We start from the raw sequence: 15,961 nt of genomic DNA, 5'->3' as shown, positions 1-15,961 counted from the left end.
AGCAACCTACTAATATGTGCAGCGGCCAGCACACAACAAAGCTTGGTTCGAGAACTTTACAACTAAATTCAGATTAGCACTCATGAAACCAACTGAAAATAAGTTGTTTTGCTATAAAGGACAGTCATGAAGCAGTCATTAGTAGGTAGTTGAGAGCGGAATGTAACCTGCAGAAGGTTTATTACTGGAAGTGACTCATATTAAGGGAGGAAATCCAGCTGAATCAAGCTTTTATCTGTTTTTGTGACGCAGTGGCAATGAGAGAAACAGCACATACATCAGAAAGGAAGCCTATTTGGCCAGTCACTTGAGGGTACAGGAGTACGTGGAAAAACAGTAGAAGTCAAGCAAGGTCTTTATCACACACTGCTTTATAATGACAAGAGACAAACAGGCAGATGTGTGTGGTACGCACATTCCCTTTACATTATGCTTTTTCTTACCTACTTTGACTAGTATTGTTTTTGTCCAAAAGCTGCATTTTCCAATGTGTCTGGTGCCTGCTGAAAAAAGAGTATGGGTTGTCCTACATGCCCTCCAACACTAGAACTGGGGAGCATGCATAACAGCACGGTGCTTTTCCAAGAATTTGCAACTTGACTCTAAAGTAGGAAAATGTATTGATTTCAGCCAGGTTTGAAATCTCCATCCTCACATGGTAGCACGAGTATGGCTGAGGTGCAGAGGCTTAACCAGCAGAAAATGACTTCAAGATGGCTCTCTGAGAAGATTCTTGCCTAGCATGGTCTTAAACTTAGCTAGGATCCCGGTGGATCAGTCCCTTTTCAAAGTACAGCACAGAGTCTGAGATAGTTTAAAAAAAAATTGGTTCCTATTTATGTCCGTTAACGTGAGTTGGTCTGCAGCAGCTCTAGTTTGAAGTCCTGTCTGCCATCAGCACTGCCTGTCTAGGCCTGCAGCGACAGCACTCCCCCACAAGACTGCTTTTTCCCAGTTCTCCTTTGCCAGAGTAAGAGGGAAAGCACTTATCTGTCCAGAAATCCAGCACGTCAGGTGAGATGGATGTGCCTTCTTCTCTCCTTCAAGGTAGGTAGCTGTAGCCTGCCTACTTGATACACAAACTGGTGGGAAACCTCTGAAAACAGATGATAGCAACACTGAATTGTCGTGCTCCTTTCCCTCAGGTCTCTAACTAGACAGCTTTGACGCCTGAGAAGCAAGTGATATACCTATCTTCATTTTTTTTCGCTGTCTTAGAAGTTCCCCAACTCATTCCTTGTCAGCAGTGGAAGGTCCATTTTCAAAATTAGTTGCAAGCTCTATTACTATTTCTCTTGCAAGCTGAGGAGAGATCTTCTGCAACACTCCTCCAGAATGAGGGGAAAATGACATTTTACATCACAAGGCCATAATATATGCTTTGTTTCTGTCCACAATATGAGTAGGAAATCCTCGTTTTGGTCAATCTGCACATAGGTTCATTGACAAAATGTTCTAGAAGGATGTATTGAGTCTTTTCCTTAAATGTGCAACCCCCAGATTGCCAGCTTTGGAAATATATTACAAAAACTGATCCCTTTGTTCATTTTGCCCGTGACTCACATCAGCTAGAGAAAAATAGCTGAAAATGAAAGTTTAAGGGAAAAGCCCACGCTAAAACAATTCAAAAGTGTTGTCACTTTCAGTATTGTATTTCAGTATCATATTTCAGTACTCAATATTAGTCATTAGTTTGCATGCCAGGGCCTGGCTGGGGCTGAAGAGGGATATATTTCAGCCCAGGTTACAGATGCGGTGTTGTCAGCTTTTCAGTTCCCCCACCAGCTGCTGGGGCAGGGCACGTAGGATTACAGAGTTATAACCAGCAAAAAAATCACTCCACTATAAAACAAAATACACAAAGTAGAGCTGGCCCTGAGCTACGCTGGGGAAGAGCTGGGTTCCAGCTTTGGTAAAGCAGGAGACATGCATACAGAGAGGTGATCTGCAGGTACCCTCAGACAGGATGAATAAAGCAATTCCGCAGCCTGTCACACACCACGCTTCAGATCAGTGGCACTTCTGCAGTGCCTAGCACTGTACTCACGTAACTTCCCTCCCTTAGATGACAGGAGGATAGTGTTTATGACCTGTAATCAGATTACAGGAGAGTTTAAGTGTACGATGGACTTGTAAAAAAAGGTTTGAAACTTGTACAAGGAACAGACTTCAGAACTGGGTGGGGGAATTCTGCACAAACAGCTCAGCACGTACTCCTGAGAACATGCTTCGTTTGGATTCGTGAAGTGATACTTCCTTCAGGCACTGCATGAGGCAATTTCCCTGTATATTTGCAGTACACACAGAATTTGTTGATTTTTCTGTGCCTGTATAACGTGCTCTTTTGTATAAAGTAAAAATCATGTGACATTTCCTCATGAGAAACCACTAGTTAAAATAATTCAGCACAATGTAGAACCACTCACCTACCAGGGCTATCAAGTCTCTGTATTGAGTTTGTGCATCTATAAACTACCAATGGCATCCTGTAGCAGCATTAATCTAAGATGAAGTATTGATTTACACCACCAGGGCTTTCCCAGTCTTATTTTAAACAAAAGGTGCTACTACATTTAACAGCTGAGCTTACCAAACATTTTCCACCCTTCTACTCTCTCCCCTTTCCCCACGTAATTTGGTTTTCACCTTCAAAGAGGTTTGCCTTGCTTCAGACAAACACTATGTTCCTGAAATCACAAGAGCCATATTAGTCACTTGTTCAAAAACATACTTTGTAAGTAACAAGCATGCTCAATTTTAGAGGGGGGAAAGAAAAAAGCTTCTAGATTCTTTAAGATTTAAAGCATTTGTACTACCTAGTTCACTGCAGGGGCACCCACCTCCACCCTTGTTCAGATGTAAGCTGCACAAGTCCGAGCAATGCCAGGGGTCAGAGAGGAAACAGTCAGAAATACTACCTTGTCCCAGCCACGTCTCAGCCCATTTGCTACACGAAGCCAACTATGACCACAGCAAGGAAGGAGTGAATTGATCCATTCTTACCTATCTGAACGCTCGGTGACATTGCTGGTACAGATTTCTGCGGATAGCAAGGAGGATGTGGAATAGAAAAGTACAAGGGGAGTGAGCACACGAGCTTCTTCTCCAGAGAAGCAGTATGACAAGTGCTTCCCTCGGGGCGACACACACAAACTGCAGAACACAAGTCCCACAGGATGCTCTTCACCCATGTGCAGACCGCAGACCCCCTGCACGAGGCATTTTAACACTTAAAGACTGATTAGGCTCTGAGCTGTTTTTTCTTCAGATCTCTGAGGGAGATCAGTGCACCTTCAGCAATAAGCCAAACCACAGATAAAAACACACAGTGAGGAGGAACACTGACAACAAAGCACACAGAAGCAAATGAAGTTACTTGACAAAAACAATACTGCATTATGAATGTGGGTGTGTGAATCATGAAGCAATAAATACTCCACCTAACTAACGTGAGTATTCAAAAAAAAAAAAAAACACTACCAAAAACCTCCAGAGGGCATTCAGGCATTCAGAGCTGCTGAACTAGGCTCTTGTTCCAACGGCTCCAGCAAAGTTTCTCTTGCTTCCTTTCTCAAATAAAATGCTGGTGACAGAGAGGAAGACTGACCTCAGGAAGCTGAAGGCAGCCTCTGTGATTACCCACCTTAGGCTTACTGTGGCATTTTCACATCTCGGTGCACAATTGCTTTCTTGTTGTGTCCCACCTCCCCAGCATTAGTAGCACAGACATTATCTGTAGCGAAGCAGATGCTACAAGCGCAGCATTAGTGATTCCAGGGCAAAACAGGTACAAATTAGCGGTGTATTGCATCTATGCACCCTCCCCCAAAATCTTTCAAAAATAAATAATACATCATAACCAAACCAAGAAGATTGAGAATTTTTATTTGTACTTAGCACATACAGTAAAGATCAAAACAAATATTAAAAGATAGCATTTGTAAACAAATGTACTTTACAAAAAAGTATACACTATCAAATTTGCTCTGAAAAAAATTCATGGTTATAGCTGTTTATAAATTTATATTTATCAAAATCAAGTTTAAAAACTACTTCATTTTAAAATATCCCAAATAAAGATTTATTTGTTCCAACAACTTCAGAGAGACCACAGATGTAAGGCCAAATTAAAACAAACACATTAATGAAGATGGCACTATGATTCCCAGTTTAAAAAAAAATTGCCACTGATCAAAATACGAGCCAACCTATTTAAAAAGCTAGGTCTGTAAAATATATATTCAACTTTCCAAATGTCTAACTTAAAAAAATAGAGCTATTCAAGGACTGGATCATCCTTGTCTTGTAGTATATAGATTATGAGCTGTGTTTTTGAGTCCACTCAGAGAAAAGTTATCAGTAAGTAGTTTTATGCAATGGTATAGATGACTTCCGTAATCACGTTAAAAATAACAAGACAGCAGCACCCTTTTAGCAAGGATCCATTTTAACATTCTTGCATTTATAGCAGCAGGTATGGTTTTGGGGGAAGCTATTAACATAATCACTAAGTCAAAAAGTGACACACATATTCCAAAAAGTTTATTATAGGGTTCTTTCCCTACAGTTGTTTTCGAAGTTACGCAAGCACCTCTAATTCTGCTGCAGAACGCAAAAATTAAAAACAAAAGACACCCAAACCTATGACTACCTCAGTAGGCTCCCTTTGTTGGTGGTCCTTAAGCCATTTGGATTGCCAGCGTGAATTCTGTTGTTTTTTTTTTTTTTTCGCCCTCCAACCTCTTATTTGCACATCAAGTATAAAAACGTTTTTCAAACTTCATTTATGAATTTGACTCAAAAGAAATAAGATAACAAAAATAATTAAGGCACGATGAATGGCTGACCTTCAACAGCAGGCAGAGGATCACAGATTCACAAAGCATGGAAGAATGTATATCCCCAGAAATATTTCTGATCCTGGGACACTGAAAATTCTTACCAACTTTCACAAAAGGTTTATCAAGATTTTTTTTTTTTAACAAAGACACGAAAAATACTTTTCCCAAGAATGTCCGTGAACACTAAACAAGGATGGATATACATATAAAGACACACACTTTATGCACAATACACTTTGAACGTACTGCAGACAGACAAGGACCATGGAATGCAATGATCATCTAAGATGGCAGATGAAATGAAGGTGACATTTTCAGAGAGTCGTCATGAGTTTATCTTGGTACACCATACTTTGGACTTCTCCTAAATTCTTCTGGTTCTGTTCTTGAATATATCGTAAACTGCTGTCCTCTCCACTTGTGGGGGGTTTCCAATATGGCCTGTCATCATGATAGGGTGGCCTGTACCATTTGCACAGTTATTGGTTAGTGAGAGATGGAAGTAAACTTATGAGTGCTACACAGTAACATGAGCTCATCCAGCTAAGCATGCATACGTTGTGATGGACGGCTATCACGAAAGGAAGGAACTGGCGACAGGCCTATAGGTCTGATAAGACCCTATTGGAACAACCAGGAACCTCAAATTCATTTCAGAAGGCCTTGAATCAGGGCTCAGCCATTTAAAACCTCTCTCTTTTCAAGTGTTACAGACAAGCGTCACGCATCAATGCTTCTGAATCCCAGAGGGAGGAGAAGGCCATAGGAAAACTAAATGAGTACAACAAACAAGTAAAATGAAATATATCATGCAAAAAGTTGACCTCATTAAAATATATCCCTGAGGACTGAAAAACTAAGACAATCCTATCAAGAATGAAAATTGCTCGTATGTACATACTCCCATTCACTCAACACTGCTGCAGTTAATTACACGGAAGTAGCCTGCACATTACAGCCCTATTTTGTTAAGAGCCTAAAGGTAGTACCTGGAGTCTTTAGGTAGTACAGGCTTTTCTCTATGACTATGCACTGAAACTTGCAAAAGTACTATGATTTTTTTTTTCCTTATTTGTTCATTAGTTATTAATACTTAGAGATATTAACCCCAACCAATCCGACAATCCCTCCTGGATCATTTTGAAAAACAAAAACAAAAACCCACTATTCTGAGCAGGAGGTAGGAAACCACAATATTTAAGATTCTCTTACTACCAAACTGAAGTTGCACTTCTTAGGTTTTTGTTGTTTTTTTTTTTTTTTTTTAAACCTAGCAGAAATAGAGCCAGGCTTTTATTTTACCTGTTTTTAAGGTATTCTCAAGTTCTATTATCACAATTATTAAATGGAATGAATTTTCTTGCAAGATGCAATATTGTTAACTGCAACCAAATCATTTCACTGAAAGGATTTTACTATTAAAACTATGAAAACTGAGACACAATTCCACAAGTTATTAAACAAATATTTTGTAAAAATATTTGTAAACATTGTTGTATATATAAATACATATAAATATGTAGACATGGTATCGCACGTTAATAGCTTCATTTCAACCCACGGCCCATTCTAGATTTGCAGGACCAGCAGAAAAAAACTCACGTATCTGTAGTTTAATCTCAAATTCACAGTCAGATTAAGTATTGTCACATCAAGCTATTCATGATGTTAGATGTGCAACTCCACTACTTTTGACTCCAAGTTAAAATAACTTAAAGCTTCTGCCTTCACCACATGTTTAAACACTTTTACCTGACTGGAACAAAAATTCAAAGCACCTTTTCTACTGAGTTTGCAGGACGGCTTTTAAGTATGTTTTTTAGACTTACAAGCCTAGATATAAAAGAGCTATTGTTCATATTTCACTGGCCTTAATCTTTGCCCAGGCAGTTGAAGGTCTGAAGTGGGAGGTTGTCTATATACTTCACAATATGTTATTGTGCTTATTTCAATATCACCCTGCTCCAGGGTGAACTATTTGGCTTTAAAGTGTGTCTTACAGAAAAAAATCTTTAGAAAAAAATTCAGCAAAACCTCAAATGACTTTAAAATCATTAACCTCCATCAGTAGATGATCATGGGTAATTTGAAATTGGAAATTTTAAATGACAAAAAATGGACATGTAACCCTTAAAACCAGGAAGAACCTTGAACATGAAGTACAGGCAAAGTTAATTATCTGATTTAAACATTCTTCTGTTTCTAACAATTTTAGTATCTGATTTACTGCTTTATACTAGGAATTCTGAGATGACAATGAGTATACCTGCTTCTCTGCCTAATCAGTACTTCTAATAAGATATTTGCCCCTTTCCTGCGTTCTCAAACTGAGACCAAATTGTCTTTTCATCCATTTTAAGCTCAGCTTTACCTCCAGAGTCACTCACACTAAGAACAAAGCCTAACTATTCTGATGTAAACATACAGAGATTAAAATGAATAGAAATGAAGACTAAAGCTTTTTCAATCAAGACAATAATTGGCCTAAAAACCTGAACAACCTAATAAAGTTTCTTTCTATTAGGATAAAATAGCAGCTGATTTTTATCACACATACATGCACAGTCACATATCCACCAGCAGGTGTGTGCCTCCACCTGTGCATTCCACCAAACTCACTGGATTGAATTTCTTCCAAAAATTTATTTTCACTTCATTTTTCTTGTTACTAATTCAAAACAGCACAACAACATAAACAGGAATATTTTTGTCAAATAATTCTCAAAAACTGAATGTTATAAGTAATTCCACTAGTTATCTGTAAAGTGCCTGATACATTATTCAATGTACACTTTATTTTTCCGTATACATTTCTTGCAAAAGATGTAAGAAGTGCTGTAATGCAAGAATCTGTTCACTCAATCACCTAACTTCTGTTTGCCTTTCATGTGCAGAAAATCACCTGATATGCCCACCAAAGCTTCATACCAACAGATTTAGATAAATCAAGAAGTAATAATCTTTTCCATGAAGTGAGGATTGCTTACCTTACATTCACAGGGGTGTGTGGATGCCAGTGTGGCTGAGCAGGATGTATATTAGGATGATACTGTGGCTGCAAGGGAAAACATTAAACCTGGTTAGTGAAATCATATCAGAACTCCTTAGTAATTTCAACTTTTTATTTTCCTGGAGCCATGAGGAACACGCTACCTGTGAACTCTAGAAGCCCCACTGTTTCAGACCTTCTCCCATGCCATTTGGCATATACATGAAACCTCTTAGTGATGAGCTTGCTCATTAGGACACATTCATGGACAAACGCAGAGAAAATTGCTTTCCTGTTTGAGAGATAACCTGACACATCTAGTGCTTCTCATAAAAAGCAAATCAGAAGAATGTCAGCTTTAATCAAAGGTGGTGAGTGAGAAAGGTTATTATGGCAGCTGCCTTCAGAAGGTCACCAATCTTTGGTGACAGCGTTTCTCTCTCATATCCAACAAAAATACACCACAAACAATTGACCAGCAATGAACTCTTTAAGTGTTGTTATGGTGAAGATAATCGCAACTCTGAACTTCTGAAGGCTCCCCCGATGTGAGATGCTGCTCTACACAAAAGTGTTGCTCACAGAGCAGTCTCTTGGGGTCCATCACATGCACAGTCCCACAGGCTCTAACCTGTCATTTCACAGAAAGGGAAGGGAAAGAGGGTGGCCAGTGGAGTGTATTCAGCTTGCAGAGCATCCAAGAACACAGGGGACGCAAGGCAGAACAGCCCACTTCACTTTCCCCTGAACTCCCCCCAGTTTGATGCCGCTTATTTCTGAACTCACCCCAGAGGAAGGAAAGGGGAGCAGAACACTTGTCCTAATTACAGATGGAAGAAATATTTACCCCTGAATAAGAGAACTACAAGTTAATATTCTCCTCCAAAATCGTTATGCTTACCTGGTAATTATGAACTTCAGGAGTATTTTTAGCACTAAGGAAGGGAAAAAAATAACGTATGTAATCAAGACTGACAAAACCCAAAGATACACAAAACAAATGGCTTTTAGATTAGTACTAAAAAAAAAAAAAGTAGAAGCCTGATTCTGTAACTGTCCAATGGAAGATCTGTTCCTGGCTGAATTTCACTAGGTCTGTTTAAGATCAGTCAGTTATAACAGTAAGGACTCTGAGTAACTGAAGAAGCATTATTCTTATTTGTATTTAACTCAACTGTGCAGCCAAAACAGTTTACTTGCACTAACAAATTACTAATTTTTATTAAAACTTCCAGGTCAGTTTCCTATACATCAGGGTTCTAGTCTTCAAGGAAGCATTACAGTTAAGTAAAATCCATACACTTAAGGACATCAGTAGTTTGTCTAAGATATAAGCCACCGCAATTATGCTGCAAAACTCTATTCTTCATTTTACATTCACGAAACAGGAACAAGTAATGCAAGATAAATTAGCACAACAGTAATAAGCAGAAAGGAAATATGCTTTACTTTAATCTGATCTCAAACACAAAAGGAAAAAAAAAAATTAAAAAACATGGAAGTGCTTAAAGTCTCCGAGGCAGTCCCCAAGGAGAGTCTGGTGCTGCATAATGACAGATCCCCAAGCAATTCATCCTACACCAGAGAATTTGTGTCAATAAATCCTTACGTAGAAATGGTGTTTAGAATCCTTTTTGCCTGACAACAGCAATTGATAGGTAAAGAGAACTTGGACAGTCACTTACCACAGTTGTGCTGCTTTCACAGGATTGTTTGCTTAAAAATCAAACAAACAAAAAAATGTAAGGCATGTGAAACATCAGTCATCTTACAGCTATTGTCATTGGGATGTCACACTACAGCTTAAGGGAATACTCGTACAGACATTTGCATGAATTTGTCAGAACCCAGAACAGTTACGAAACCATCCACATGTACCATATAATTGACTCTCATGTAACAAATAACACTATCTCGCAAATTCAGTAAGTTTGTATGGCTGTAAAATAGAGACATACTAAGGAGGAAAGGAGGGGCTTACAGCCTCTAGAAAGCATTCGTGCTTGCTGTCCTTTCCCCTCGCCTTTGTACATGAGAAGGAAGAAGTAAAAGTGCCCCCATAATACCACAAGGACTTTTCATGGAACTTGGGTTCATATTCTGGGAATGCATAGGAATCCAAAGACATCCTAAGGGACTATCTGCTCACTCTGCTACAAACAGCAACTATACCTCCAGCCTAAAGTAATTTAGAGAGGGATGTCTTGCAGTGCTCCTTCCTAGGTTTTTCTAGGAGGAATAAAAATCTCATCTTAAGTTATGATGTAAAAATGACAAAGCCATAAAGAGAAATCAATTTCTTGTCATTGCGTTCAAATTCAGCATGTTTCAACTCCCAGTGAAAGGTGGTTAAGTTCAGGGTCTGGAATCACAGAATTGTACAATAATCGAGTTGGAAGGGATCCATAAGGATCGAGTCCAACTCCTGGGTCCCCAAAGGACCGCCCCCCAAAAAAAACCGAACAGATCATGTAGAGTCAGAAAAGCAGCAACAACTGCACAGTGAAACTCCTCAATAACCCTAAAACTGTCTGGCTAGATAAGCAAGTCAGTGAGGCTTTTAGACACCACTCCACCCTTGATGACAAGTACACTTTTCCAAAGAGCACATTACATGCTTTCCCTCATTTGAGTTTGATGCAACCTTTCCTCTCTCCTCTACTGAGCAACAAAAGGAACCACAGATACCTCATTCTCCAAAGATGGGGGACTAGAAGAATTAAGCATAGTCAGAGATTAAAAACAGTAGATATGAATGACAGACTCTGATCTGGGAGGAAAAAACATGTCAGTTCTGATTTTTAAGTGGTCTGACATTGTGTTTTTCTGTTTATATTGTGATCCAGATTTTATGGTTGTAATATGACATTTGTCTCATGAGTTAACACCTGCATGACACCTGCATGTTCAGCAAACACATCTACACTTGCCTTTAAATGTTGAATGCCTTCGAGAAGGATATCGCTTGCTGGGCCGTCTTTCAAACGTGCTAGTTCTGCGTAACCTTGTCCCATGTGTGGCTTGATACTCTGTCCGCCCACTTAAAATACAAAAATAAAGTTAACTACTGTCTTTTGCTGGATGCCGTACCTGCTCCTCTGTAAAACAAGTATCTTGTTGTTACTTCACTAAATACCTGAATCTGAAGCGTGATCCCAGCCTTATGAAGTCAGATCTACTAGATTTACTATTTGCTGGGGCTCGTAGTCTGAAGAAAGCATGGTGCTCCACTGCACACTTCCACAAATGTTTGCACGTTTTGGCACTGTCTAACCGGAAAACAAATGTGTGCTCTTGCTCTCTGCCCTAAATGCAGAAACAAAAGCTTTGGAAGTTGGCATGCATGATATTAGTTACTGCTTGTGGTAAGAGAAATGCAGCCTGGTCCAACAGTGTGCTGAGTCTCCCTTGTGTTCTTATCAGTCCAAGCACTCTCTGCACGTTGTTGGATCAGGCCAAAGAAAGTGAAGAAATTTACCTGTTCATCATCTTCTACAACCACAAGTGTTAGTTTGCTCTTTTTAAAGTCCATTTTTGTGATTTTAGGCCTAAACACACAGGAAGCAAACAGAAAATTAAGGGAAGAATATCATTTTATAATCTAGGACAATCCCCCAAACTGTATGAGGGATTTGCAATCCTGAACACCTCAGAATACGATACTTTTGTTATGAAGCCCTGGAAATGCAACTATATTTTAACAAATATTTCACATTACTTGCTAGTCGTACTTCTAACCAGGCCAATTTACCTTCCGATCTATTTTCAACTTGTAGATTCAATCTTCATTAAAAATATAGTCAAGACCCCATTATGTAAAGAAGAATTCCAACATTTTAACAGAGAGGAATATAAAACAAAAGCAGATTACCAAAAGAACAGGCCTATTTTATTTGCTCCTTCAAAGATCAATATGCCTGTTGGCGTCAGTCCAAGAGCATATTCACAGCCATCTCTTCCCTACAAGCAAGCACAGGATCAATAATCAATACGCAATTAGTAGTGTAAATCTTCTATATAGTGTATCAAAATTCAGAGGTTTTAAACTTTATAATTAAGTTTGCATTTTTTAACATTACAGAGCAGAAGAATACACAACTGTATCGGGTGTAAACCAGAGAGCTTTGGCAGCAGACGGCTGCAGGGCACACTTTGTGAGAGGAGGCCATGTGGTGCCTCAGACAGCTTTGATACCCAAGGAGCTCAAACATAACACCCAAGGAGCTCTTAAACAGCTCACACATGTTTGAGAGCAAGCTGTAGCTGCCTGGGGAAGTTGGCATAAAAAGAAAAATTTGAGGAACATGGGAAAAGGCATGTGGAAAGGGACATGACTAGCTATGCACTCCTGGGAAGAGCCTGTCCACATGGGAGGGCCTATGGTACATCTGAGGGCCCACGGCCACCTCACATCAAGGCAGGGTCACCACTGAGGGACTGCGGCCTGGAAGTGGTTAGACCAGGGCAGGTCTAACCTTGAGGAACCACAGCCCACAGGCACCTCACACTGGGGAAGGGACAGCCCCCAGGGACTGCAGCCCACGGAGAACCCCCCTGGGGCAGGATGGCCTCGAGGGAACATAAGCCTGTGGGCCACCCACGTAGCAGTAACAAGCACAGCGCAGCAAAGGAAAGTGAGAAAGAAGTAATAAGCAGCACAAAGAAACTGTTATGCAGATGACCCCAACATTATGGCCTGCCTTGGGAGGGGCTCAGTGTAACCTGCAGGGAAAACAAGAGGAGTTGATGCTAGGAAGAGGGGAGAGTAGTGCTAGACTGAAGCTGAGTCTAGGGAATGGGTAGGGAAAGTGTTTGAGTTTCTGTGTTTATTATCTTATTTTTTTTCCCTTGGTACCCAAACCAGTAATTAAAATTTTATGTTAATTGACAGTATATTAAAGTGACAAAACAAAACAAAGTATATTAAGTGACATTGTCTGAATTGAGTCTATTTTGCCTGGATTGCCAACTGCATCTCCATTCAATTTTCTGGCCCCATCTTAGTAAAATAAAATACAACATGGGTCTTACCTTAACTACATGCATATCTACACCATACATTTCTAGCCATTTTGCTTTGTTCAAGTAGCACAATTCAGCCTGCGCTGGGCTCTTTCCCCTAAGAACATAAAAATTAGTTTAAAATACAAAGTTTTTGTCTGTTTTAGAAATTTTAAAATTTGTTTCCCTGCTCCTTTTCTTTGGGCCCTCAGTCTTAATGACACTAAAGGGATTTCAAGCATATCTTATGCTTTTACTTTCTTCTCTCCAAGTGAAAACAGATCAGAGTGACAAAAACTGAAAAAGGTCTAAAATTGCCAATAAGGATGACAGCTCAGGTAAGGCAGGATCACTGGAATGTACCGCATTCACAAAAACACAGAAAAAGTTTTTGCTACTATCCTGAACGCAAAACTCTATGTGCATGCATGAAAGAGAAAGGATTGCTTCCAGCAGTAAAAAAAAAAAAAAAAAAAAAAAAAAAGACTGCTTGAACTGTTACAAAATGACCTAAAGAAAAGATAAACAAAAACCCTCACCCCATCAACCTTCCCCAAACTAAAATTAGTTATTTCTGGGGAGGAGGTTTCTGTCTAGTATACTTCTCAACTCAGGTAATTGCTGTTTTATGTTTGTTAAAGGGACACTTGTAGACATAGTTGACTTTGGAACAAAAGAAAACATTCTGTTGCTAGACACCACTCCCACACAGGTACCCTACCTGCACTCTTTCCATTTCTGGAAAATGTCAAATTCCATTGCTTCAGTCTGGTTTGGTGCAAACCTGAATTCAGACACTAGTTCTGGTGTGTGCTCTGGGTGTTCACACTCTCCCAGCTCAGCTGTAATTAATCAGTTGGAAAGTTAAAAAAACAAAAAAAACAGGATGGCTACAAATATTGAATTCCATTATCTCCACATAGATAGTTATAGTTCATCTGTTTAAGTATGTTGTAGAAGAATACATTTTTGCTGATATTTTAAATTAGAAACATTCAAAAAACCTACCACAATCTCAAAACACTTCTTACAGCAAAATGAAATAAACTCATTTACAAGAGCAGTTTAAGATTGTGGTAAGCAATTCTAACATTTAAGAACTGCAGCCACTTCTCTGGGTTTTGAAGTGTTTAAAAGAAATAAAGTTTCTATTAAAAGAAAAAAAATCCATGCACTACTGTTTCAGAAAAGGTTACTTTGAAATTTCCTATCGCTCCAATGACATCATACCTCTCATTCCAAACATTCCCCATTCTGCTGCTTGCTTTGTTACATTAGTGTAGCCATCCAAACACAAAGACAATAGCCAGTCTCAAGAAACTAGTGATAAGGTTTGTTTGTTTTAACCCACGATGGTGATGTAATATTCATATTAAGTAATTTTTAAGGAAAGCAATGCTGAAGCATCTCCATAATTGAGGTATCACTTTCTACTGACTTAGGTAGGGCCTGCTATATTTTCTTCTAGGAGCAGAACACTTGCAAGCTCTGCTGAGCTCAGCAGGAGATGCAAGTGTTAAGCGTCTCAATGACTTGTGCCCTTAGCTGTCTCGTGCCTGAGACATGCCTTGCTCCGGGAACCTCTCAGCCTCACAGACACTGTAACGTCACTGCGTCAGGTCTGAGACACAAACATCAGTGGCAAATACACTCTTCAGCAATACCACATCACCATTTGCTGTGATTCCAAACCAGTGCTTTTTAAGTTAGCGTCTCTTTAGGAAAATATAGAGGGAAATGAAAGCCCTTGAAGAAAACAGTTTCAGTGCTCCAGGGAAGTTTTACACAACATTTGCAAAAACTTCTAACCAAGATTCATAAATCATTAATTCAACCACTTTTCTGGATTTTGAAATATTTAAAGGAAGTAAAGTTTCTTAAGTTTCAAAAATACCTAGCAGGATACATTAAAAACATACAAATTTACATTTAAAATGTGATCTGTTAACCAAGAACGTACTAGGTGTTTGAGTACTCGAGCTATGCTCAAACATTTTTGTCCTGGTTTTGACATTTGGCATTCCTGAGGATATTAAACAGAGTTCACTGATCTTCGTTTGTAACACATTTTTTCCCCTTTCCTTTTCACCAGTATTCTTCCATGGTTAGTTACAGTATTCTTATCTATACATCTTCAACAGATATCTCAGCTTTGCTGCTGCGTTATCTAAGTTGGAAGCCTATTTAACACAGATGGTGCGAAGAATTACTGGCAGTCCAATCTCCAGTACGTAAGAGGGGAGCTACAAACACATCAGTAAGAAGGACTTCAGAGGAAAAAAAAAAAAAAGAGTAAGAAACTAAGTCTGATGTGTTGACAACCATCTAGGAAAAACATGGGAGATTTCTCTACCATTTAACTGAGAGAAGGCGGAGAATGAAAGCTGACTATGCCATAAGGAGGACATGTAAAGATGACAACCACTGTTCAAAAGTTCACGTAGGACAAAATATGCCAGGAGAGATGCTAAGGCAGAAGCAAGGAAGCAAAGGTGTTACTATTTCATATAACAAGAAAAAAAAAACAGCCTTGTTTCTCAATAGCTGCACTGACTATTTACTCATTTTCTGGCACATAAATTATCATCCTTCTGATCTGTAGAGTTCTAAGAAATGGTCTTGAGAGCAATAGCTAGTAAGAGCCCGTGTAGCTAGGCAGCAGCTGTGTGGAAAGGGACCTTGGGGTCGTGGTGGATACTAAGCTCAGTATGGGTGAACAGTGTTCTGCCCCAGCCAGGAAAGCCAACAAGACTCTGGGTTGCATCAGCAAGGGCATCACCAGCAGAGATAGTGACGTCCCACTCTTAATTATCCCACTCTGCACTTGTCAGGCCACACCTGGAATACTGCGTTCAGTTTTGGTCCCCGCTATCCTATTCAAAAGAGGTGTGGACAGGCTGGAGGACGCCCAGAGAACCACCACTAGGACGATCAGAGGACTGGAAAGCCTGCCATATGAGGAAAGACTGGGGGAACTGGGTGGGTTTGTTCAGCCGGCAGAAAAGGAAGCTCAGGGGAGAGACCATCACTATGTTCCAGCACTTAAAGGGTAGCAAACAAAGACAACAGGCTCCCTTTTTACCAGGAGACAATGGAAAAGACAAGAGGCAATGGGTATGAGTTGCACCAG

General features: G+C 39.6%; 1 protein-coding gene across 9 annotated transcripts in view; it reads right to left on the bottom strand.

Moving 5' to 3' along the window:
- The window catches only part of EPB41L4B (erythrocyte membrane protein band 4.1 like 4B), a 175,358-nt gene that overhangs the window by 80,657 nt on the left and 78,740 nt on the right, over nucleotides 1-15,961 (bottom strand). For 8 of the 9 annotated variants that reach the window (XR_014579106.1, XM_083822764.1, XM_083822761.1 and 5 more), the window contains 9 exons: nucleotides 13,553-13,673; nucleotides 12,862-12,949; nucleotides 11,702-11,790; nucleotides 11,309-11,378; nucleotides 10,967-11,136; nucleotides 10,761-10,870; nucleotides 9,516-9,546; nucleotides 8,732-8,765; nucleotides 7,829-7,896 (listed from right to left, as the gene is read on the bottom strand). Coding sequence is in view for 8 of the 9 variants with exons in the window: in XM_083822764.1 (XP_083678890.1) it covers nucleotides 7,829-7,896; nucleotides 8,732-8,765; nucleotides 9,516-9,546; nucleotides 10,761-10,870; nucleotides 10,967-11,136; nucleotides 11,309-11,378; nucleotides 11,702-11,790; nucleotides 12,862-12,949; nucleotides 13,553-13,673 (781 nt within the window). In the remaining variant the exon portion in view is untranslated. Of the gene's footprint in view, nucleotides 1-3,865; nucleotides 5,304-7,828; nucleotides 7,897-8,731; nucleotides 8,766-9,515; nucleotides 9,547-10,760; nucleotides 10,871-10,966; nucleotides 11,137-11,308; nucleotides 11,379-11,701; nucleotides 11,791-12,861; nucleotides 12,950-13,552; nucleotides 13,674-15,961 lie in introns of those variants that run through there. The other variant, XM_083822768.1, reaches the window with a different exon arrangement.

The sequence above is a fragment of the Anser anser genome, assembly GCF_964211835.1.
Source record: "Anser anser genome assembly, chromosome: 2".
Classification (NCBI taxonomy): domain Eukaryota; kingdom Metazoa; phylum Chordata; class Aves; order Anseriformes; family Anatidae; genus Anser; species Anser anser.
This window is presented reverse-complemented; position numbering and strand designations above follow the sequence as displayed.